This window comes from Chrysochloris asiatica, unplaced genomic scaffold (assembly GCF_000296735.1).
Source record: "Chrysochloris asiatica unplaced genomic scaffold, ChrAsi1.0 scaffold00046, whole genome shotgun sequence".
NCBI lineage: Eukaryota > Metazoa > Chordata > Mammalia > Afrosoricida > Chrysochloridae > Chrysochloris > Chrysochloris asiatica.
In genome coordinates this window covers 2,747,856-2,774,646 of record NW_006408564.1, presented here as the reverse complement: position 1 = coordinate 2,774,646, position 26,791 = coordinate 2,747,856, and the positions used below count along the sequence as shown (strand labels likewise).

General features: G+C 40.5%; 1 protein-coding gene across 1 annotated transcript in view; it reads right to left on the bottom strand.

Annotated features, from left to right (window-relative positions):
• CACNA2D3 (calcium channel, voltage-dependent, alpha 2/delta subunit 3) overlaps positions 1–26,791 on the bottom strand; it is a 1,461,104-nt gene that overhangs the window by 153,094 nt on the left and 1,281,219 nt on the right. The window contains exons 28-29 of the mRNA XM_006862056.1: positions 15,253–15,314; positions 12,553–12,597 (exon numbers count right to left, since the gene is read on the bottom strand). Of these exons, the coding sequence (XP_006862118.1) occupies positions 12,553–12,597; positions 15,253–15,314 (107 nt within the window). The remainder of the gene's footprint in view (positions 1–12,552; positions 12,598–15,252; positions 15,315–26,791) is intronic.

Genomic DNA, 26,791 nt, shown 5'->3' with positions numbered 1-26,791 from the left:
CAAGTGTGGCAGCGGTAGTGAGTTGGCCTAGGATCGGACATTGTTTCATTCTGCTGTGCATGGGGTCGCTATGAGTCGGTTCCGACTCGATGGCACCTGATAACAACAACAACACCCTCCATAATCGCATGAGCCATTCCTAGAAGTAAGTTGCTCTCTATATATTTATATGTACACTTCACTGACTTTGTTCCTCTAAAGAACCCAACCAAACACAATAGCCGTTGGAGTGTCTACTAAGGACAGGGGCACAAGTGACTCCCAGCACAAAGCGACACATTTAATATGAAGTTTTTCAAATGATAGTTGACTTATGAAGAAAAGACAGGAAATGATGAGAAGTAAAGGTCAGCTTCACAATTGAGATATCAGAGATCAGACTGTGAAGTTGGAGAGAGAAAGCAACAAGGAGTGGCACCTTTGTGTACCTGACAAAGCACAGGTGCAAAGACTTGGGTCCCACCTTTAGATGTAAAAACCAGCTCGCTCTCTCTTGAGTCAGATGTAAAAACAACAGATAATACTGGGTTTCTAAGAGAGATATTTCAAATCATTGTTCATCTTGTATCTTACCCCAACAAACAAGACATTCCCTCAAACAAAAGACAAAACAAAAAAGTAACAAAGCACAACCACCCTGCCCCAAGAACCTCTTGCTAAGAACTAGGTAACTATCTCCTTTTTGGAGAAACTTTAAAATTGCAGCATAAGGACACTTATAAAGAGAACACACTAACATCTGCTGAGTGAATGCAAGCATTCATTTTCTGAGGCCTGTGCTGAGCATTTCATAAGTACCATCCCCTTAAAGTCTTTCAACAGCCCTATGAAATGCATATTTGTTGATGCTATCTCCCATCATTCCAATTAGAAAATTAAGCCAGTTGAGTGTTAAAAAGATTTTGCTCAAGTAGACACTGATAGCAAATGTCAGAGTCTCTAACCCTCATTAGCCTCTGGGCTAATTCTGCCTTCTAGTTACTCCAAGAGTTGGAACTGGGATTTCTCACTCCCAATACTCTTCCTCAGGAGTACTGCGCTCTGTGATGCCCATTTCCCACTGGGCTTGGTGTTTAACCTCAGGTGTCTACCTGACCTGCCTTCAGACCTGGAATTGGACATCTCTGAGGAATGCTGAGTTTACCAAATATTTGAAAAAAAAAGAGAGATTTCTAAGTTCTACTTGTTTTTTGTCTCCATCACTGTATCTCTGTGGTTTTTTGTTTGTTTGTTTGGTTGGTTTTCTTTTGTCTTTAAATATAGCGTTATTGAGACACAGTCATAATCATTCATTTACACAGGAGGGAGCTGCAAAATGTTTGTGGAAAGATTCTGTTACCTTTCATTTTTTCTTTTTAAACGTTTGATTGTGAATTGAGTGAAGGTTTACGGAGCATATTACAGAGCAGTTTTACATTTAAAAAGTCACACACTTTGTTTTCATCTCAATGACTGCAATCCCCTCCATGTAACAACAGTCATTTTATTTCCTCCCTGTGGTTCTTAACTTTCATTCCACCCTGCTTACCAACCCTTTTTAATTGTGTCCATAGTTAAATGCTTCGTTTTTAATCTAAACTGGTTCACCATTCCATGGTGATCATACCTTACCTAGTTTTGTTGCACCACCACACCCCCCCAACACCATATAACTACCTACCAGTTGGCTAAAAATTGGACAATAGGGTGGTGATAACTAGGCACCACTTTGTTCTTCTGGTCTCAGGGTTATTGAGACTGATGTTCACATGTTCGATTAGTACATTGGACTGATTAATTCCAAGCATCTTCAATTTTATCTCTTTATTTCTAATCTTATGTTTTATTGTTTTTGTTTCATGCCATCAAGTTGGTTCTGACTCACAGCGATGTTGTATATGGTTTCTGAGGAGTGGCTGGTGGGTTTGATCCACTGACCTTACGGTTGGCAGTTCAGTGCTTATCCTATAGTGCCACACAATCTCATGTAGCTTCTAAGAAATCATCAGGACTGCTTTTAACTAGAGTTGTTGTTGTTAGTTGCCCTTCAGTTGATTCAGAACCATGTCAATCCCATATATCCAGAGTACAGCTGCTCCTTGAGAAGCAGATCTTCAGACCTATCTTCCACAGTGCTACTGAGTGGCTCTGAACCGCCGACCTTTTAGTTAATAGTTCAGTGCTTAACTGTTTGCACCACCCAGGTACTCCGTCACTATAGCTTTACAGGCTTAGCCCTGGATGCTTGGCCAAAGGTCACACTCACAACAACATGTGTCAAACGTTAGTGCTCCTCCAGCCTGTTGGCATCTTCTGAGATGTTGGGCTTAATTTGAAGGGAAAGAAGTACAATGACAGAAAGTTGAAAAAATATCTCCTCTATTTCCTTTCTGGAGGGAGGATATGGAGATGACAATTGAATATTATTTATTGAAAAATGACATAAAAAGAGCAGTTGATCAGACTGGGATCTTGCCAATTCTGACTGGACTGATCTTTAAACCCAGTAACCTGGTCCTCTAACTAGCAGATTTACTCCACTCCCCTGTACTTCTCTGCAGTAATCTTATCCAAGTGGCTGAAGGCTGGGAGGTCTGTTTCGTTACTTCATCCAAGCCACTAAAGTTACCTTCAGTGTTTATAGGTATCATGTAACATCTAAGCTATGCCATTTTAAATCACCTCATATACATGTGAAAGCTGGACAGATGAATAAGAAGATGGAAAAAGAATGGATGCCTTTTTATTATGATGTATGTGAGGAATATTGATTATACCACAGGCTGCTAAACGAATGAACAAATCTATGCTGGAAGGAGTACATAGCCCGAGTGTTCCTTAGAAGTGAGAATGGCAAGGCTTTGGACATGTTATCATCATGAGGGACCAGTCCCTGGAAAAGCACATCATACTTGGCAAAGTAGAGGGTCAGTGAAAAAGAGAATTTTTTCCACCTTAAACAAGATGAATTGACATAGTGACAGCAAAAAAAACCATAAGCCCAAACATGGTTTTGTTGTTACTAAGTGCTGTGAAGTCAGTTCAGACTCACAGCAACATACAGGGTTTCCAAGGGGTGGCTGGTGAGCTTGAACCACTGGCCTTGTATTTTGCACTCCAGGTGCTTATTGTACAGCACCTTCTAGCTCAAACACAGCAACGCTTTATTTGCAAGATGATTCATTCTCTGATACATGAGTCACTAAGAGTTGGACCCAAGTCAGCAGCATCGAACAACAACAGTGTAACACGATTGTCTATAAGGAAAACATAATGATACCTTCCAGACCCAGCGACCCAGGTCTACATTAATGATGATGCATCCTTACCTTTGACCTGTGATTTTTCTCAATGGTTTACAAAGAAAATCTTGGCTGTCCCTGTAGCTTGCTTTATAGGGTTATCTAGTATTTTTTTAAATAATAAAGATAACCTTGAAATGTAAATGTACTCATGCCAAGTTCCTGTCATACAATATGGATTAAAGGGGGGAAAGTAAATTTAAAGAAATGTGAAGTGGAAACATGGTCCAAAACTAAGTGCCAATTGGTACTCAACAAAGAAGAAAAAGTAGTCTTACCCATGAGAACGTGGGCTGTGCTGGGGCAGACTGCGAGGTAGTTGTGGAGAAAATGGAAACTTAGACACACAGACCCCTGTGAGCCTTGGTCAGTCTTCCTCTCATGTCTCTTCTCATCACCATCTGGTGAAATGAATCTGACCACAACGAATGGATCTCTATGTATATCATCAGACCCTAACCTATGATGGGCTGTTTTCTTCCACATACTATTCCTTAGCAATGGGTGAGTACATAAAGGACCCACTCTTATTCCTCCACCTACCTGCCCAAGTCTGTCTAAGTATCTTGGTTTCAGAGATTAGCTTAAGAATTGCTGTGCTCCAGGGGTTCAAAGTAAAACCAGATTCATTGCTTTCAAGTAGATTCCAACACAGAGCAACCCTATTGGTCAGACTGTAAATATTTACAGACGCCGACTCTCATGTCTTTCTTCTACAGAGCAGCTGGTGGGTTTGAACCACCAACCTTTTGGTTAAAAACCCAGTATTTAACCCAGTGCCACCATTGGGGTTAATGCCACTTGATAAAATGGGACCTCTAGGGGTCCAGATAATTATTATTGGGGTCAATGCCACTTGATAAAATTGGTCCAAAATGCCAAACAAAAACTTTCATCATTTTTGTTTGTTTTTAGTCATGCTAACACTACCCAAGATTGCTAGTGTGTCACAGGAGGATAGGCACTGGGCCACAAGGTTGGTTCAAACCGCAAGGTCGATGGCTCAAACTCACCAGCGGATCCTCAGAAACCCTGTACAGGGTCACTGTGAGTTGAAACTGACTCAATGGCACTTAACAACAACAATACTACCCAAAGGAGCCCTGGTGGTGCAGTGGGTTACATGTTGGGCTGGTAACTCCAATATCAGTAGTTCAATTCCACCAGCTGCTCCACAGGAAAAAGATGAGGCTTTCTTCTCCTGTTAAGATTTATAGCCTCAGGAACTACATTCAGGGTCCCTGTGAGTGGGAATGTACTTGATGGTACACAACCAAAACAATAAAACCCAGTCACATAATATATGGTCTGGTGTCTTAGATTCGTAGTGCTGCTAATAATAAAAATTTCACAAGTGGGTGGGTTTAAAGAAAAAAATATATATATTCTCAGGTTGTTGTTGTTAGGTGCCATTGAGTTGGTTCCCACTCACAGTGATTCTATGCACGCATGGGCCCTCTTGATAAAATGTCTGAAGTATGAGATGAAATTTTAACATACTTGCTTCTATGAAGCATTGTGGTTATATTTTTTCTAACACAAGTTTGTTTGTTCTTCTGGTAGTCCATGGTACCTTTCATACCCTCTAAAACCACAACTCAAATGCATCAATTCTTCTAAGGTTTTCCCTATTCACTGTCAAAGTTTCACATGCATGTGAGGCTACTTGCAAATATCATGGCTTGGGTGAAGGTCTATCCTGGTCCTCAAACTCAAACTTCAAACAGAAAGATATACTCAAACTGATATATTGGCTCTAGAACTCTTTAAAGGGGTCTTGTGCAGAAGATTTGTCTAATGCAATCCATTATTTAATTTCTTGGCTGCTGCTTGCATGAGTGTTGATGGTGGATCCAAGGAAAATGAAGTCTTTGACAACTTCAATCTTTTCTCTATTTATATGGATGTTATTTATTGGTCCAGTTGTGAGGATTTTGTTTTCTTTACTTTGAGGTGAAATACTGACAGCTTTGGTCTTGATCTTCATCAGTAAGTACTTTAAGTCCCCTTCACTTTCAGAATGCAAGGTTCTATCATCTGCATATCACAAGTTGTTAAGGATTCTTCCTCCAATTCTGATGCCATGTTCTTGTTCATATAATCCAGCTTTTCAGATTGTGTGCTCAGCACACAAATTGAAAAAGTATGGTGAAAGAATACAACCCTGGTACACACCTTTCCTGACTTCAAACCATTCAGTGTCTCCTTGTTCTATTTGAATGACTGCCTCTTGGTCTATGTATAAGCTCTTCATGAGAGCACAATTAAGTGTTCTGGAATACGTATTCTTTGCAGTGTTATCTATAGCTGTCATGATCCACACAGCCGAAAGCCTTTGCATATTCAATAAAGCACAATGGAAAATGTTTCTCATATACCCTGCTTTCAGTTAAGATCCATCAGACATCAGTAATGATATCCCTAGTTCCATATTCTCTTCTGAATTCAGATGCAATCTCTAGGAATTTTCTGTAAATGTATTGTTGCAGCCATTTTTAAATTACCTTAAGCAAAATATTTCTTGCATATTTTAGTAATTAATATTATTAGATGATTTCCACTTTCCACTGGGTCACTTCTCTTTGGAATAAGAATATACATGGATCAATTCTAAACAGTTGTTGAGGTAGCTGTCTTCTATATTTCTTGGCATAGACTAGTGAGTACCTCCAGTGCTGTATCAGTTTGTTGAAAGATTTCAACTTGTATTCTGTCAATTCCTGGGGCCTTGATTTTTGCCAATGCCTTCAGGCCATGCTTGAATTTCTTCTTTCAATACCATGGATTCATGATCATATGCTACCTCTTGAAATGGCTGAACATCGACCATTTCTTCTTGGTACAGTAACTCTGTGTAAGCCTTCCATCTTCCTTTGATTGTTTCTGCATCATTCAATATTTTGTCCATAGAGTCCTTTAATATTTCAAGTCAAAACTTGAATTTTTTTCTTCAGTTCTTTAAGCTTCAGAAATGCTGAGTGTGATTTTCCTTTTGGTTTCCTAACTTCAGGTCTACCCACATTTCATTGTAATCCTTTACTTTGTCTTCCCAATCTTGCCCTTTATAATTTTCTTTTCAATTCTTTTACTTCCTTATTCCTTCTACTTGTTTTAGCTTAACTACAATGAAAAGAATGTTTCAGAGTCTCATTTGACTTCCATTTTGATATTTTCTTTTTTCCTGTCTTTTTAGCGACCTTTTGCTTTCCTTGATGTCATCCCACATATCTTCTGGGTTTTGGTCATTATTGTATGCATCAAATCTGTTCTTAAGATGATCTCTATGGTCAGGTGGCATATACTCAAGGTCATATTTCGGCTCCTGTGGGTTTGTTTTAGTTTTCTCCAGTTTTACCTTCAACTTTTCCATGTGAGCAATTGATGGTTTGCTTCACAGTCTGTCACTGGCCTTATTTTGGGTGATGATATTGAGCTTTATTATGTCTTCCCACAGATGTAGTCAATTTGATTCCTATGTGAATTCTATCTGGTGAGGTGCATGTGTATAGTCACCATGTATGTATGTTATTAACAAAAAGCATTTGCTGTTAGCAAACCACTTCTTTGCCAATTGGTTGTACTGTGGTGTCCTTCATGTTGCTGCAATGCTGGGAGCTCTGCCATCAGTGTTTTAAATACCATCAGGACCACCCATGTTTGACAGGGATCACTGGCGCCTCCAGACTAAGCAGACTAGGATGAACAAGAGGCTGGCAGGCTGACTGCATCTGAATGCTCAGCCCCTGAAAACCTTGTGCATAGCACTGGAGTATTGTCAGCTATAGTGCCAGAAAATGGAAACGTTATGAACAGCAGCAGAATGTTGTCAGCTATAGTGTCAGAAGATGAGAGCCTAAGATTGGTGGTGGTGGTGGTGTGCTATGGAGTTGGTTCCAACTCTTAATGACCCTGCATAGGTTTCCGAGGCTGTAAATCTTTACGTGAGCAGAAAGCCTCATCTTTCTCCTGCAGAATGGCTGGTAGTTTCAAACTGCTGACCTTGAGGTTAGCAGCCTGACTCGTAACCACTATGCTGCCCAGAGAAGGCACTAAAAATGCTACTGGGGAAGAACAGATCCCTCAAAATAGAGTTGACCACAGTGATGTGAATGGAGTAAAGCTTTTATCAACTTCATGTGGCACAATTCAAAATGAAGAGAAACACATGGCAAATGAAATGAGGGAGTATCAATCTGTGAACTTTGAAAGTTGTCAAAAATGAAATGGAACACATAAAAATTAAAATACTAGGCATTAGTGAGTTGAAATGCACTGGTATATTGGGTATTTTGAATCTGACAATTATATGATTTATTATGCCAGGAACAACACATTCAGGAGGAATGGTGTTGCATTGTGCATTCATTGTCAAAAAGAACATCTAGATCTATCTGGCAGTACAGGCTGTCACGGATAGGAGAATATCCATATGCCTATAGGAAGATGGGGAATGTGGTGGCCACATATGATAAGCACTGGACTGTGAACCATAAGGTCAGTGGTTTGAGCCCACTAGCTGCTTTGCAGGAGAAAGATGAGGTTTTCTGCTCCTGCAAAAATTTACAACTTGGGAAACCCGATACAGGAAATATACTGACTCAATTGCACTTAATTACAACAATAACAAGGAATACTATTTAGTACAATTATAGCATAATGGTTAAGGAGCTCTGGTAACATAGTGGTTAGGAGTCAGGCTGCTAACCTCATGGTCAGCAGTTCGAAAGTACCAGCAGTTCCGTGGGAGAAAGATGAGGCTTTCTGCTCCCATAAAAATTTACAGCCTTGGAAACCCTACGCAGGGTTGCTATGAGTCAGAACTGACTCCACAGCACACCACCACCACTTCCACCATAGCATAACGATTATGAGTTGGGCTGCTAACCTCAAGGTCAGCAGTTTGAAACTACCAACCATTCCTTGGGAGAATGATAAGGCTTTCTGCTGCTGTAAAGATTTATAACCTTGGAAACCCTCTACAGGGTCCCTATGAGTCTGAACTGACTCCACAGCACATACCATTATTCAAGTTTATACACCAACCACACAGAGTCACCATACCAAAAAGAAATAGCCAATTTCACCTATTTCAAGAGGTAGCATATGACCACGTACCATGCGCTTACGCATCTATGCCAAGAAATTTGAAAGACAACTACCTGGCCAGCTGATTGGAAGAGATCCATATTTGTGCTCATTCCAAAGAGAGGTGGCCCCACGAAATGCAGAAATCAACAAAAATATCATTAATAGAACATGCAGATAAAATTTTGCTGATGATAATTCAAATACAGTTGCTACAGTACATTGATAGAGAACTACCAGATTCAAGGTGGACTCAGAAGAGAACATGAAAACAGGGATAGCAGGATGTCAGATGGATCTTGGCTGAAAGTAGAGAATACAACAGACCTCTCTTTGTGTATATCAACAAACAAAACAAAAACAGAAAAGATAGAAGCAAATACTGTTAAATGATGATACATGGAGGGGATAGTAATCACTGCAATGAAACAAAACATGATAGGATAAGTGCAAAACCACTGTTGTCCCATGTAAACTATCACTCAATTCACAAATAAAAAATAATAATAAAATAAAATAAACAAATAAGTTAGGCTCTCAGCAATCTGGACCCTTATCACATAACCTTATACAGTCAACCTTAGGCAATTAATATCATCTTTCAAATGACCTTTCCTCCTTTGGTAAATGAGTCCTACTTTGCACAAAATGATTAAGAGGCCATAATCAATCTCTTTGTGTAAAACTGCTGAGTATAGAACTTGGCACATAATAGGTATTCAGAGATATTGGTATAGTGATGCAATATCATCAGCCATATCATGAGTAGTGCTTTAGGAATCACACTGACCCAAATTGAAAATCTGGCTTGGCCACTTAGCCTCAGTTTCCTTATCTGTATATTGGGATTAGTAATTATACCCACTTTCTGTTATCATTCTGGTATTCCAGAAAGATGTTTACCTGTGCTTTATTGACTATGCAAAGGCTTTTGATTGTGTGGATCATGACAAACTATGGACACCATTGTGGAGAATGAGTATTCTGGAACACTTAATAGTGCTCACGAGGAACTGGTACATAGACCAAGAGGCAGTTGTTAAAACATAGCAAGGGGACACCAAATGGTTATTTAAAATTAGGAAAGGTGTGCACCAGGGTTGTATTCTTTCACCAAACTTATTCAATGTATATACTGAGCAAATAATCTGATAAACTGGATTATATGAAGAAGAACTTGGCATCAGGAATAGAGCAAGGCTCATTAACAACTTTTGATATGCAGATGATACAACCTTGCTTGTTGAAAGCAAAGAAGACTTAAAATACTTACTCATGAAGATCAGCTGGGTTGCAGTTCAATAAAAAGTAAACAAAAATCATCACCACTCGATCAATAAATAACACGATAAGTAGAGAAAAGATTGAAATTCTCAAAGGTTTCATTTTGCTTGGATCCACCATCAGCAGTCACGAAACAACAGTCAAGAAATCAAACAATGTAATTGCACTAGGCAAATCTGCTGCATAAGCCTTTTTTAAAGTATTGAAGAGCAAGGATGTCTGTTTGAGGACGAAAGTGCTCCTGACCCAAACTATGGTATTTCCAAAAGCCTCCTGTGTGTGTGAAAGTTAGATAATAAATATGGAAGATCACAGAAACTTCATGCATTTGAGTTATGGTGTTGGAGAAAAATATTCAAAGTACCATGGACTGCCAAAAGAACAAACAAATATGTGCTGGAAGACATACAACCAGAATGCTCCTTAGAATACAGATGGCCAAACTTCATCTCTCCTACTTCAGACATTATTAAGGAGCTCCGGTAGCATAGTGGTTACGAATCGGGCTGTGAACATTAAGGTCAGCAGTTCCAAACTACCAGCTGTTCTGCGGGAGAAAGATGAGGCTTTTTGCTCCTGTAAAGATTTACAGCCTCGGAAACCCTGTACAGGTCTCTATGGGTTGGAACTGACTCGACGGCACTTAACAACAACAACAACTTTAGACATATTATCAGGTGGGACCACTCCCTGGAAAAGGACATCATGCTTAGTAAAGTGGAGGGTCAGTGAAAAAGAGGAAGACCCCCCACAATGAGAGGGACTGACACCGTGGCAGCAGCAATGGGTTCAAGCATAGCAATAATTGTGAGGATAGCTCAGGGCTGGCGGTGTTTCTTTCTGTTACAATAGGGTCTCTTCTCTATGGATTGGAACCAGTTTGAGGGCACCTAACTACAACAAAGGAGCTCTGGTAGCGTAGTGGTTATGAATCGGGCTGGGAACCTTAAGGTCAATGGTTCGAAACTACCAGCTGCTCCGCGGGAGAAAGATGAGGCTTTCTACTACTGTAAAGATTTTTACCCTCGGAAACCCTGTACAGGGTCGCTATGGGTCGGAACCGACTCGACGGCACTTAACAACAACAACAACAATTGTACCCACTGTGTATGTAAATGACATAACACAGGGCCTCATGATAATGATTAATAAAGATTAAGATTGACTTAAATTGGTCTCAAGCTGAGCATACCAATATGGCCATAAATGTCTCAAAGACAGGAGACAGATTTGAGGCATACTTGACTAACATAGGAAAACCATTTTGAACAAACTGGAAGACTATTAATCAAAAAAAGTCACAGGATGCCCTTTACAAACAGCCCTAAACAAACCAAAACAACAACAACAAAACCCCAAACTCAGCTCTGTGTCAAATTCCAACTCATCATGACCCATAGGACAGAGTAGGACTGCCCCATAGGGTTTACAAGGCTGTCTCTTATGGAAGCCGACTGCTACATCTTTCTCCCAGCTCCTGGAGTAGCTGGTGAGTTTCGAAACACTGACCTTTCTATTAACAACCAAGCTGTAAACTACAAAACCACAGGGCTCCTTACAAACAGCCTTAGGAAAACTACTCTTGGGTCTACTGATCAGAAGAAGCTGGGCTTCTGCTGAAAAGTTGACTGGCTTTCACTGTTTGGGTACTGTAATTCTAACAAGAATTATGATTCTCTCTTTATACCAGCAGCCAGGGACCCTCGGGTATAGAACATTACATGTTCTCACTTCATCTTGGACTCCCTTTTATGTTTCTGTTCTTGGTTTTTATTATTATTATTTATTTGCCTTCTTAATTTTATAAAAATATTATGTTGTTGATTTGAGACTATACACAGCAAAAGATATATCAACTCAACATTTTCTACATGTTCAATTCATGGACGTAGATTAGAGTCTTTCAGTATGCCTACTTTTTATTTATTTTTAAAAAATATATCCCTACTCTCTTTTTTTGTGTGTTGAAATTATGTTTGGTTAAAGTTACTTAAATCTTTTTGAAAACCTGGAAGGAATATAAGTATTTGATTATTTATTGGGTCTAGTTTATGTGTTCACTGAGGTTGAACGAATGTAGGCATCGAGGAAGTGAGCCAAATGACTTTTTAAGCCAATATGATAAGGGTACCAAGCATCTGCTTATTCTAAAACAAAGGGCAGAGCATACAGGATTGAGTTTTTTTACCTGTTAGACAGACATAAGGCAATAGCACATTTTTCTTCTTCTTCTATTGCTTATGTGTAGGAATCAAATAATTCTCCTAAAAACATTAGGGACTTCAGAAAATTCCTGGGAAAATCCCATGACCTTTTAATTCCATTTTTCTATGAGATTTCTGAAGTGCCCTCAGATGGAGAGAGAAAAACCCTGAAGGGTGAGAGAGGAAGGGAAGGAGGATAGTATAGGAAGGAAGCACTAAAGAAGAATGCCAGGTTCTGAGTTTCAACCCCTAGCTTTCTATTCACACTGTGATTGAGCTACACCATTATTCTGAGCCTTAGTTTTCTTATCCGTAAAAATGGATCATTAATTCCTACCTGTTTCACAGGGTTCTTATGAAGATAGAAGGTAGTAATACATGGGAGGTAAATCTTTGAGAACTGCAATGTTAACTTTCATGGAAGTGATCTGTACGGTTTCCTATAATGTGTCAGAGTTCCAATACTGCTCTCCATTCCATGGGACATTTAAAGCATATTTCTCCAGCTCTCATATAATATCTGATTGGTGGGTGGAGGAGGGAGGGAAAAAAACCACATAAAATGTCCTTGATTTTTTGGAGATTGGCCCAGAATGATCTGTTAAAGCTGGCTTCATTTATAGTGGGATTCCCTCTGTGAGAAAGGTCTGTCAGCTTCCCTTGATCATAGTAGAACTGTGGCTAGGAGGTCATCTTACCTCATCATCACAGCTGATGGAGCATTTGCCATCCAGAGAGGCGCACTGTGAGGGAAGAGGGAAAGGAAAAGATATTACCTGGATATTCATGTGGGCTAGGAATATTATGGAGTCCTGGTATGGTGCTGTATGATATGCCCAGACTGCTAAACACAAGGTTGGTGGTTCAAACCCACCAGTTGCTCCTTGGAAACCCTATCCAGGGTGGCTATGAGTCAGAACCAACTAGATGGAACTTAACAATCACAAAATGGACTGCTACTAGGAGTCCTGGTGTGGCACTGGAGGATAAGCACTGGATTGCTAACTGCAAGGTCAGCAGTTCAAACCTGCCAGTCACTTCTTGGAAAACCAATACAGGGGTGCTATGAGTTGGAACCAATAATAACATGACTGCTGCTAGGTTTTTAGCTACACAAGCACAAGCTAGCAAGGCCATCTCCGGTGGCTACAATTTAACATTACATCCAAAGGGAAAGTTCTGAGATGAGCCTTGCCTGTCCTTGTTAGAACAAATAAACCCAGTTGTCTGTGAGTTGATTCTGAGACCTATGCTTCACAGGGTTTTCACTGACATACTTTACAGAACCAGATCCCAAGGCCTTTTCTTTTGCGATACCTCTGGGTAAGTGTTAACCATCAACCTCTCAATGAGTAGTCCAGCACTTAACTCCTTCTGTTACCTAGGAACTCCTCAGTCAATATCAACTGTAACTGGCAATATAAAAGACATATAAAACATTTTATTTCTTTGTCTTGCTCTTTTTTGTGTATTTTAATTCACATGATCACTCAATATTGACGATGGTTTTCAAATCTCAGATCTTTTGGTAACAGGAGAACTATCATTTAATTTTAAATTAATAAACTCCCAACAACACTGAACAGTATTTTAAGATGCTCTGGTGGCACAACATATTAAACACTGGGTTACCAATCAAAAGGTCTGTGATTTGTATCCACCTGCTGCCTCATGGGGAAAAGATGTAGCAGTGTCTCTCCATAAAGATGTATAGTTTTGGAAACTCTGGGGAGCAGTTCTACTCTGTGATTTTGGTGTATATTAGAACTTAAATTCTGAGCACTTGTTTTGCAGAAGGATATGGTTTATAATGCGAGTACTAAATCTATTTTGAGTCATAATATAAATTCAGCCTCCACTAAGTTCTTGCCAATCACTAAACTGCAACGTAAAAAGTTTTACCCTCAGGCAGAGTGTGTTTGAAAGTGGATTACTATTACTCCCCAACCAGTCCAGGGAAGACTTGCCTTCAGAGACTGCCTATGTGTACCATTAATGGAAATTAGGGTACCATGCCACATAGGCATGAGGCAAAACCTAATCAAGGTGGCTTAGACGGTCCCAGAGATAATCCTGTAAATGTTTCTAATCTGCAATAGTACTGCCTTGGACTGTGATGAATTGATATGCCTCCAATCACGATTTTTAACGACTTTCTTCTGTTTTTCATCTTCTACAGTTGGCCATGTGGCTGTAAATCACTGGATCCCACTACTGTCTCATACTAATGGTTGGTTGTCTTCATCTGAATGATATGTCTTTGTCATATCTTTGTCCTGTTTAAGACTGCATTTGTTGTTGTTGTTAGATGCCTTTGAGTCAGTTCTGACCCATAGCGACCCTGTACAGGGTTTCCGAGGCTGTAAATCTTTACCGGAACAGAATGCCTCATCTTTCTCCTGCGGAGCAGCTGGTAGTTTCGAACTGTTGACCCTAAGGGTCGCAGCCTGATTCGTAACCACTACACTACCAGAGCTCCTTGTTAAGTGCCATCAAATCAGTTCTTAAGACTAAATACAGGGGTCTTTATGACATAATTTGAATTTGGGGCTCTTCCTTTCTAGAATAGGTTGATATGACTTGGAGTTGATGGGTCTGGCTTTAAAGTATCTAAATTTAAGAAATGATTCCAACATTTAGAATTACGTGGTTGTTGTTATATGCCATCAAATCCATTTTGACTTACAGCAACCCCATTTGACTGACCAATACCACGCCACAGGGTTTTATAGATTATATGGCTTATAAGACCAGATCACCACATCTTTCTTCCACAGAGCCACTGGGTGACTTTGAATCACCAACCTTTTGGTTCACAGCCAAGTGCTTCACCACTGCACAGAGATGGAGGTGTTTCATCAGTTGCCATTTCTGCCAATCCGTTTAATAACAACAACTGAGATTACTTAACACAGAGCACACAGCAAAGAGAAAGAATGCTTCCCAGATTCTTTAAGACAGAGAAAGCCTCTGGTCACAGAAGGCAAAGGCATACTTCAGATAATCTAATTACGCACAGATCTTCAAGACTATGATCAAGAGATGCACAAATAAATAAGCAGGCATCACAAGAAGATTAGGAGATACTCACTCTAAAAAAAAAAAACCTCACAAAGCCCCCAATATTTAAAAGAGATACTTCTCCTCTGAAAGGAGGCTGTCTTGATTTCACAATTACAACTGCTTTTAGGAGCAAATTTCCGGCTTCACCCAGCATGTGGTGTTTAACATGCTGACAGCCCTTTATTTTGCAGTGAAATGAAAGGTAATCCGAGCAGCCAGCAGTTCATTTTACAAACATTCATCAGAAATCTGGCATGTTTCGGCTCCGGGTACCCAAATGTGAACACCTGTATAATAAGTGTTGCTAATGCCTCAATATGCTGATTATAACTTACCTGTCGGCTGGCAGTCCAGAACTTCCTTTGGAAAAATTCAAGTTTCATCTGAATACCTACAGCTGGGACGAATTATAAATAAAACAAGGCATTAAGATCCCTTTACACAATCATTATGACTATCATTGAAAATTATCCATCATGACAAGAAGCTGATGTAAGGATATCAGATAAGAGCGCTTAACACAAGACGTCTACAGTGAAGCATACAACTACGATGCTTTAGCTTTCAGTTGAGGAATTTTCAAGGTTACTGACAGAATTTTTGATATAGAACAGGCCAAGCATAGTAAAGTTCTTTGGAGAAGTGTTACTAGTGTTTCTAAAATTCATATGCTGCGGCCCCTCTCAACCTGACTGCCCACCTCCCACCGCTACCTTTCACTTAAAATTGTTATTGTTGTTATGTGCCATGGAGTCGGTTCCGACTCATAGTGACCCTGTACAGAATTTCCAAGTCTGTAAATCTTTACAGAAGCAAAGAGCCTCATCTTTCTCCCACGGAACAGCTGGTAGTTTTGAACTGCTGACCTTAAAGTTAGCAGCCCAATTCGTAACCACTATGCTACCAGAGCTCCTGTAATATAAGAGAGCAAATAAAAATAATGACTGCTTCATTCCAGTGTGTTTCTAACTGCTGTATGAACTTGAGTGTCTAAAATATGCACTAATCTTGTGTCTTTGAGATAAAAGATTTTGTGTTTTTGAGATAAAAGATTTGAAGTGCTTGTCATGATGCAAGCCTTTGGGTATAGACATTTCACTGAGATGTGACTAGGTACTCTAGTGAAAAACTCAGGGTTTTGTCTGTGAAAATACTATCTAAAGCAATGCTCCATGCTAAATGCTAATGAGAAGCAAGGGTCTCTCGTGGCTCGGCGGGTTAAGTGTTGGGTGCAAGAGTAGAGGTTCAAACCCACCAACCACTTCTTGGGGAAAGTTTTTGGAACACCCTAGGGGGCAGTTCTACTTGGTCCTACACAGTTACTATGTGTTGGAAATCACTCAGTAGTAGTGAATGGGAATGAGAGATCTGGGATCAAAAAACCACTTGGGAAGTGAAATTTGATGGAACCTCAGAACAATGGCATGAACAAGCTCACATTGTTTCTCCCCATGAAGACAAGATAAAGCAACTTTTAAAACCATTTCAGAAAGTACTCTGCTCACAGCACAGAGCTCCTGAGATACTGAGGTAAGAAAATTTTAGGAGAGCTAGAACGAGAGAATGAGACTGTTTGCAGGAGATACCAGCAAAACCTTTATCTTTTGCATGTTTGTTTTTCTTGTTAAGTGCCGCTGAGTCGATTCTGACCCATAGCGACCCTGTATAGGATTTCCAAGGAGCAGCTGGTGAGCCTGAACCACCAACCTTACAGTTCAAACGGCTATGCAGTCTGGCGCATTAACCCACAGCATGTAACTTACCTCAATTGCTGCCATATCTACATATTACCAGTATTATTATCTCTCTTTCCACATCACTTAATTTTTATAATGCTATAGGATAAGTATTGGACTGCTAACCATAAGGTTGATGGTTGAAACCCACCAGCTGCTCATTGTAAACCTTATACAGTGTAGCTATGAGTCGGATCTGGCTCAACAGTACTTAACAACAAATACCTAAAATGACTTCAATTTAAAGAATAACATTTATCAAAAGAAATACACAATTACCAACAAGTTTGCTCATATATGGTTTTGTTTAGCGTCATAACCTAGACGAAGAATCAAATTCAGCATTTTAACCATATTAAAGTATACAACTCAGTGGTACTTCATACATTCATATTGTTGTACAATCACTTCGCCACCCTAAAAGGAAATCTGTGCCCACTAAGCATCACAACCCACTGGTCTCCTTCAAATCCCTGTGGTTAAGTACCGTCGAGTTGATTCTGACTCATAGCGACCCTGTACAGGGTTTCTGAGGAGTGCTTGGTGAGTTTGAACTGCTGACCTTGTGGCTCATACCTATCTGTGGTCCAGTGCTTATCTGGCAACACCACACTACTACTCCACTAATTTGCTTTCTGTCTCCATAGATTTGCCTATTCTGGACACAGTGTATAAAGGAAATCAAACAATACGTTACCTTTTGTGTCTGGCTTATTTCACCTAGCACAGTGTTTTAAAGGTCCATCCATGTTGGAGCATGCCTAAATATTTCATACCTTTTTAAAGCTGAATAATATTCTGCTGTATAGACAGACCACATTTTGCTATCCATTCATTGGTGATGCACATCTGAATTATTTCCACCTTTCGGCGACTGTGACTAGTGTTGCTATGAACATCTGTGTACAAGTTTTTGTTGTAACTCTTGTTTTCAATTTTGGAGTGTTGTATCTATGAGTAGAATTGCTGAGTCATATGTTTCAGCACATAGTCTTATAATCTCACAGGTGATCATATTAGGATGCCCCATTTAAGTCACTGTCATTGGTGTGCTGGCTGTGGGGACTTACCTGACTTTGCACATACAATTTCAGACTCTAAGATAAGACCAGAGCTAATCATGGGTGTACAATCCAGAATAGGACTAGTCTCTGATGTGCCCTTTCAGCAGACTTGGCCATCCTGCTACACCACAGTGGTCTCTACCCCCTGGACTAACAGCTCCCTGAGGGCAACAGCTGGTTGCCATTCCCTACTATAACCCTCACTTCAGTGAGGTACTGGTTAAAGCAAGTATTTAACAATTATCTGGGTAAACAACAACAAAACCCTTTCAAATGATATCACAAAATCACAGAGAAAGAAATTCAAGCTGGATTTGGAAAATGATATAGAATGAGGGATGTCACCACAGATGTCAGATCTTGGCTGAAAGTAGAGCCCTATGTCTAATTGACTATGCAAAGACATTTAACTGTGTGGGTCATAACAAATAATAAATAATGATATGAAGAATGGAAATTCCAAAAGACTTAAATATTTTTATGCAAAACCTATACAAAGACCAAGAGGAAGTTGTTTGAACTGACCAAAGGGATATTGCATGGTTTAAAATCAGAAAAGGTTTTAGCATTATTTAGTCAAGCGATATACTGAAGAAATGATCTGAAAAGCTGGACTACCTGAAGCACAACATGGCATTGGAGGATAGCTCATTGACAACCTGTGATATGTAGATGACATAACCTAGCTGAAAGCAAAGGACTTGAAGCATTTACTGAAGAAGATCAAAGACTACAACCTTCAGTATGGATTACACTTCAACATAAAACAAAAGTCTTCACAACTGGACCAATAAGCAACATCATGATACATAAATACTGAAGTTATCAAAGATTTCATTTCACTTGGATCCACAATCAAAGTCCATGAAAACAGCAATCAATAAATCAAATGATGTATTCCATTGGGCAAATCTGCTACAAAAGACTTTCCAAAAGTACTGAAGAACAAAGATGTTACTTAGAGGACTAAGGTGCACCACACTCAAGTCATGATAGTTTCAATTGTTTAACACACATTTTCTGGTGTGGTGTTGTAGAATAAGCACTAAACTGCCAACCACTAGATTGGTGGTTCAAACTCACCAGCCAATCCTCGATCCCTGTACAGAGTTGCTAAAAGTCAGAGCTGACTCTGCAGCATTTAACAACTGTGACAATATACATTGCAAAACTGGACAATGAATAAGGAAGACTGAAGATTCTTACCTTGAATTAAGATGCCTTTGAATAAAAGAGTAAGTAAAGAATTCTGAGTATACTTAGGACTGTCAGAAGAATGAACAAACCTAGTTTGAACAGAAGTCCTCACACTGGACCAATAAGGAGCCATTGTTGTTGTTGTTAAGTGCCATCGAGTCGGTTCCGACCCATAGCGACCCTGTACAGGGTTTCCGAGGGTGTAAATCTTTACAGGAGTAGAAAGCCTCATCTTTCTCCCGCAGAGCGGCTGGTAGTTTCGAACCGCTGACCTTAAGGTTCATGGACCGATTCGTAACCACTACGCTACCAGAGCTCCAATAAGGAGCCATAGTACTCCTTAATAGCAAGGACGACAAGACTTAGTCTCAAGTATTTTGGACATGTTATCAGGACAGACCCATCCCTGGAAAAGGACATCATGTTTGATAAAGGAGAGGATCAATAAATGAGCTGGATGAACGTGATGACTTCAACAATGAGCTCAAACATAGCAGTAACTGTGTAGATTTCACAATACAGAGCTGTGTTTCTTTCTAGTGTGCATGCAATTGCTGTAAATTGGAACCAACTCAGGGACATTTGATGACAACAGAGAAAGGCAGAGAAGTCACATTTATAAGAATTCTTCACACTCAAAGAATTCTCCATCATGGCTACATATGAGAATCACTTGGAGAACTAAGAAAAAATACTGATATCTAAGCGTCTAGACCTGGTGTGGTGCTGTGGGTTAATGCGCCAGACTGCAAAGCCATTTGAACTGCAACATAGGTAGTTCAAGCTCACCAGTTGCTCCTTGGAAACCCTATACAGGGTCGCTATGGGTTGGAACCGACTCGATGGCACTTAACAACAACAAGACCTGCCCAAGACCAATTAAATCAGAATCTCTGGCAGTGGGTTATGCCATGGTTATTATTTTTTTTTAAAGCATTCTAGATGATTCTAAGAATCCCTGGTAGCATAGTGGGTTATGCGTTGGAAAGCTAACCGCCAGGTCAGCACTTGCAACCCACCAGGTATTCCAATGGAGAAAGATGAGGCTTTCTGCTTCTGTAAGTTGCAGCCTTGGAAACCCTATCTAGGGCTGGTGTGACTTGGAACCGACTTGACAGCGCAGCAGCAGCAGCAGATGATGATGATGATGATTCTTATATGCACCTAAGATGGGAATCACTGCTCTATAGTCCTTAGTCAATTGGCTGAGACCCTACTGTCATGTAGGGTCACCTGGTCAGCCTTTGCTGCTCTTTCTTATCTTGGAATAAATTTCATAGAGTACTCTAAAAAAGCCGATTTTAGGCTTGAGGGTTGTTTACTGAGTTTTCAAATAAACCTTATCTTCCAAAATTTCATATTTCTGTTGAGAATAAGCCATTCAAAGAACCTGGGAAGTCAGGGGGCTGGCTGTTTAGTTCAAATCCAGATAGTGAGTATAAACCCTGTATGGACAAGGGTTTTAGAAGACAGATCTGGTTTCAAATCAAATACAAGGAGGGACCAGTTGAAATATGGCTTCAGTGCAGCCAAAACCCAAGCCCACTGCCTTCAGTTTGGTTCCAAATCATAGTGACTCTACAGGACAGAGAAGTGCCCCCAAAGGGCTTCCAAGACTAGAATCTTCATGGCTGCAGCCTGACACATCTTTTTTCTAGAGAGTGATGGTTGGGTTCAACTGCTGACCTTTTAATTAGCAGCGAAGTGCTTTAACCAGTGCACTACCAGGCTCCTACTTAAGAGCAGTAGACCTCCAAATTGTGACATCCAATACCTGGTATCTGCGAGGAGGGTGGAAGTTAAGTTTATCTGTCTCCCTCTGTGTGTGCCTCCCTTTTCTCTCCCCTTTTTACTCCTCTCCAGGGCTGGGAGTCAGACAGTAATTCTGAGGCCACCACCCAGGGCCAAGGTCAACAGCTGTGGCAGACTGCTGGGCCTTACAGGAGCAAAGCAGAGATTTCCTTCAAAGAGTCACCCCACAGTGACCTTTCCATGGTGCTTCTAATCCCATCAGCCCAGACCTTCCCTTGGCCATCCATCATCTACTGAGTTCCTCCAGAAAGACCTACCTCTCAGCTGTCTACCCTTTCTGAGCATCCTCCCAACCTCTGGTGGAGCCTCCGTTTCACATCCCTAATGAAGCTAGCTGTTCCCCCTGGGTGTTTATCCATCTCACATACTTGGAGACTGCTATCATCTGCCCCTTTTGGTCCTACACCCCAACTCCTTGCAGCACTTTAATCTTTGTTCATGAGTCAGTCCCTCCATCCCATTAATCATGTGGGCTGCTTCTCTCTGATCTCTGTCCAGCAGGCTGCATCCTCTCCCCGGTCCTGAAGCCCCAAACTAGACACCACTCCCTTCGCTCCACACTCACTCCTCTGCCCTGTGCATGAGACTCTGACCATAGGGCTATTCGAGCATCCTTGCTGTGGCTGGCATGCTCTGTTGTGACTTGGCTTTGCTTTATCTGGTTATCCTGTAACATCTTGCAAAAGTTTTGACCCCTGGCTTCTCAGTGCACATCTTGCTTTGCAGTATTTTCACTTACAGATTAAGATAATTCTAACCCACCAGCTGCTCCTCAGAAACCCTAAACAGGGTCGCTATGAGTCGGAACTGACTTGATGGCACTTAACAACAACAACAATTATCAAAAGGCATAGAATATTATTGGTGGCTCAACATTGTGACCATTTGCTCAAGAGCCTTGGCTTGGCTGAGCTTTAAGCTGGGTACTAAGAGAAGTAAGACTACACTTATTTCAAGCCCCTCAGTGGATAAATGAGGAGCCAATGTTCTAACCTGGTAGCTGCATGGTGAAAAACTACGTTAAAGACAAAAGCAGAGAAAATTGGAAGCACAGAGGTCTTCTGTTGAGGAGCGGGATTGAAGGGAGCTCAGTGAGAGAGAAACCATGGAAATCTGGCTCAAACCAGAGAAAGATGGCAATCCAAACAGGAAACAGCATAGTTAAGAGATGGCACATTTTAAAGACTGTTGTGTGTTCTGAGTTAAACACGGGGTTACTAAGTAAAAGGTCAGCAGTTCAAATTCACCAGTACTTCTCAGAAAAAAAGATGTGGTGGCCTTCTTCCATAAACATTAGTCTTCGAAACCAGATCAGCCAATTATACTGTGTCCTATAGGGTCCCGATGAGGTGGAATTGGCTCATTGGCAATGACTTTTTGAATGGTGTGTGTTCTGAAGTTTAACAAGAATAAGAGTGTGGGACCTGGTTGTACAGGCTGAGGTGAAATGGTAAAAGATCTTGAATGTAAAGTCAAGTTATCTAAATAGTATCTGTAGACCATGAGTCTGGAACTATGGCCTATGGGTCAAAGCCAGTCTCTGTGGGTAAAGTTTTATTGGAACATAGCCATACTCACTGTTTATATATTGTCTGTGGCTGTGATAGCAGAGGTGAGTAGTTGTCACAGAGACCATATTGCTCATCAAGGCTAAAATACTTATGAGCTGCGCCTTTACAGAATTAAAGTTTGCTGACACCTGTTGTAGGCAATGAGATGCCATTGAAAAAGTTTTACAAGAGGCAGGATCAGATCTATACTTTTAGAAAGTCCACTCTGAAAGTTTTGCAGGAAAAAGGCTTGCACACGGGAGACCAGGAGAATGAGATGAGTTAGGCAGCCAGATCCACTTGGTGCGTCTACTTAAGTATCTCTTAGGCATGAAAAGGAATCCTAGTATGGCACTATAGGATAAGCACTGGACTGCTAACTGGAAGGCCAGCTGTTCAAATCCACCAGCCACTCTTGGAAACCCTTATACAGGGTCACTGTGAGTTGAAACCAATTCAACGCGACTTAGCAACACAGCATGGAAAAGGGCTTACAATGCACACACACACAAAACCCAAAACAATAGCAAAAAAAAAAAATGCCCAAATCAAAGGAAGAAACAAAAATGTTTAATAGCATCCTATGCCTGCCTCTATTTAAAAGGGAACACATAAAATATTTAGCTTCTTATTGCTAGTTTTCTGTTTTGTTACACATGTTTTTTGTTTTTACCCTTCATCCTTTATCAGAGAAAACATTATTACTTCAGCAAGTTCCCTTTTCCTCCCCTACCGTTCATATACCCCAAATGGAACTTCAGATATTTGTCATGCCCATCTAGTTTGTTCTTTTGACAACACTGCAAACCATAGCGGTATGTTCTGATTCAAGTCAGTCTTGTTAATTTAATAAGGAAAACAAGGACTGAAAATGCTTTCGTGAAACCCAAGTCCCAAGGAGAGTGTACAGAAAATAAAAACACCATTCCTGGGTTTAAAATTTTTTAGACAATCCAGAAAATCATCAACATATTTTCTCTGGAGTTTGTGAGATTCGTCACTCCCATCTGATTACAAATACTCCAGGGCTCCGTGCTAGGAATCTTTATCGCTAGGATAGACACTGCATCCCTTTTACACTCAGCCCACTCTTGCCCAAGATCTAGGACTGGGTGTGTGAGCAGGTCCACATTGTGTTCTGTGCCATTGAATCTAGTCCAATTCATATTAACCCACAGGGTGTTCAAGGCTGTAATCTTTGTGGAAGCAGATTTCACAAAGTTCTCCCTTGGTGTAACTGATGAGTTCAAACTGCTGACCTTTCAGTTTGCAGCAGAGTGCTTAACTACTGTGCCAGCAGGGCACCTCCCATCTAGACAAGTGTTTGTAAACAAAGATCCAGAAGGCAGGACAAGAGAAAGAATCTACTTAATGGCAATCACGGCACATGGAATGAACTATCTTCTTTTGTTAAGAGTTCAAATGGTTAAAGCTGCGCTTGGTACCTTACTAATTTTCCAAGCTGGAACAGACCCAGAGAGAACTGTTATCCCTTCAGGTCTGTCCCTAAGTGTCAACACTAGGTGAGCCTCGTAGCACTGGAAACCCAAAATACTGGTATGCTCTTTGTTGTTGTTAGGTGTCGTGCTGTAGAGTCACGGCGACCCTAAGCACAGAGGGAAACACTGTTGGGTCCTGGCCATCCTCACAACTGTCGCTGTACTTGAGTCAGCTGTTGTTGCCACTCTGTCCGTCCATTTCATTGGTGATCTTCCCTTTTATCACTGACCCTCCACCTTATCAACCACGATGTCCTTGTTCAGGGACTGGGCACTCCTGATAATACGCCCTAAGTATGAAAGATGAGGTTTTGCCATCCTGGTTTTTAAGGAGCATTCTGACTACATTTCTTCCAAGGCAGATTTGATTGTTCTTCAGGCAGTCCATGTTGCTTTTAATATTCTCCACACCATAACTCAAATACATGAATTCTGTTATGGTCTTCCTTGCTCAACTGTCCAACTTTCACAACTGATATCTTTGTTCTTAAACACTTTGAAAAGGGATGATCTTTAAGAATTCACAAAACAGAGTCCCCACTGAATGGTTTTCATCTTGTCTAAATGGGTTTGGTTGAAAGAGATGTGGGTAAGATTTTTATGATTCAATTGTTAGCATGACTAATTGCGACTGTTACAATTGTAAAGTTTTGTAACAAACAGGGGGGAGTATTTAATCTTATAGTCCTGAAACAAAGGACCCTAGGACCATCAAGGGAGAAGAGAATGGGCAGAATGCGGGATCTTATCTAGAGAAGCAGTGATACCAGAGATGCAGGCAGAGATGGGGACACGCAGCGAGGGAGCAGCTAAGGACTCCAGATTCATGGGAAGAGAGGGACTAAGAGATAGCAACCAGGAGGCAGACTTGCAGAATGTGCCCTTTGGTGGTTTAAATTATTATATATGACTGAGTGTGTAAAAAAAAAAAAAGAGCTATAGTGACTAGAGAGAAATACTGATGATACATGGAGGGGATTATAATCATTGTGCAATGAAACAAAGTGTATGATTTGTTGAATGTAAAACTGATGATCTGCCCTTTAAACTTTCACTCAATCCACAATAAAAACTTAAAAAAAAAAAAAAATTCACAAAACACTAAAATCACTTCAATGTTAGAACTGTCATCCCAAACAGTCCCAGAAACCTTTCACACACAAAAATTCAGGAACTCGGAGCACTGACTTCTTGACTGCATTGAATTAGTAAGTGACCAACCATCCTGTAACTCAGCACCCTAAGGTTTGAATGCAGATTTAGCAATGCAGACCACATACCATCAATGCAGTATCTGATTCACCCTCTCCCTTCTGTTGTTGTTGCTGATAAATGCTGTTGAGTTCGTTCTGACTCAAAGCCACCCTATATAGGGCTTACAAGGACTAGCTGGTAGGTTTGAACTACTGACCTGTGGTTTGCATTCCAGAGCTTATCCTATAGCACCACACCAGGATTCCCCTCTTCCTTTTATGTATCCCTTTTCCCCAATTTCCTAACCTCTGTCCTATCTTTATTTTCTTTCCTTCTTTTCTCCTCTATCCCTTCCTCCTGTGCCTATCAGAAACCCATCATGTGGTAAATGGCCTGCATGGCAAGTCACGGTGTACTGCTGCAGGCTGAGCACTGGACTTTTAACTGTAAAGTCGGCAGTTTGGCAGTTCAAGCCCACCAGCCAACTCTCAAAAACCCTTTACAGGGTAGCTGTATCCTCAAAAACTCTTATAGTGGGAACCAACTTGATGGCACTTAACAAAAGGTGAGGAATGCATTACTCTATAGTGGGAGCTGGGAAAGGCAGTTAAATCATAGAAGAGAGGCTCACTCTTTAGTATGCTGGGAGCTGACAGAGCAGGGCATTATCCAAGCACCAGAACTTACTGACCATGTGGTGTATAGAAAGTCAATGACCACTGCACTGGAATCTGGGGAAAGGTAGGTGACCTCAGATGTTTTGACCCTAAAATGGTGGCCACTAGCCACTTGTAACTATTTAAATTAATTTAATTCAAACACAATTTAAAATTAGTTCCCGATATCATTGCTGATGTCAGATAGCTCTTGACTGAAAGCAGAGAATACCAGAAAGATGTTTACTTGTGTTTTATTGACAATGCAAAGGTTTTTGACTGTGTGGATCATGACAAGCTATGGACAACACTGCGGAGAGTTAAGTATTCCAAGAGGGTCAGAACACCTAATTGTGCTTATGAGGAAACTGTACATTGACCAAGAGGCAGCTGTTTGAACAGAACAAAGAAATATTGAAAGACTTAAAATTAGGACAGATGTGTGTGCCAGGGTTATATTCTCTCACCATACTTATTCAATCTGTACGCTGAGCAAATAATTTTAGAAGCTGGATTATATAAAGAAAAACATGGCATCAGGATTGGAGGAATACTCATTAACAACCTGTGATATGCAGATGATACAACCTTGTTTGCTGAAAACTAAGAGGACTTAGAATATTTACTGATCAAGATCAAAGGCCACAGCCTTCAGTAACGGGTTATACATTAATGTAAAGAAAACCAAAATTTTCACCACTGGACCAATTAACAATAAATTGAGAAAAGATTATATAAATTGAGGAAAGAATGAGTAAATTGAGAAAAGATTGAAATTGTCAAAGATTTCATTTTCCTCGAATGAGCCATCAACACTCAGAGAAGCAGAGTCAAGAAACCAAATAACATATTGCATTAGGCAAATCTGCTGCACAAGATCTCTTTAAAGTGTTCAAGAACAAAGATGTCAGTTTGAGGACTAAGGTGCCCTGACCCTAACCATGGTATTTTCAATAGCCTCATATACATCTGAAAGTTGGACAGTGAATAAGGAAGACCACAGAAGAATTGATGCATTTTAGTTATGGTGTTAGAGGAAAATATTAAAAGTACCACGGGCTACCAAAAGACCAAACCAATCTTTGTTGGAAGAAGTACAGCCGGAATGCTTCTTGGAAGCCAGGAGGGCCTGACTTTATCTCTCATACTTCAGACATATTATCAGG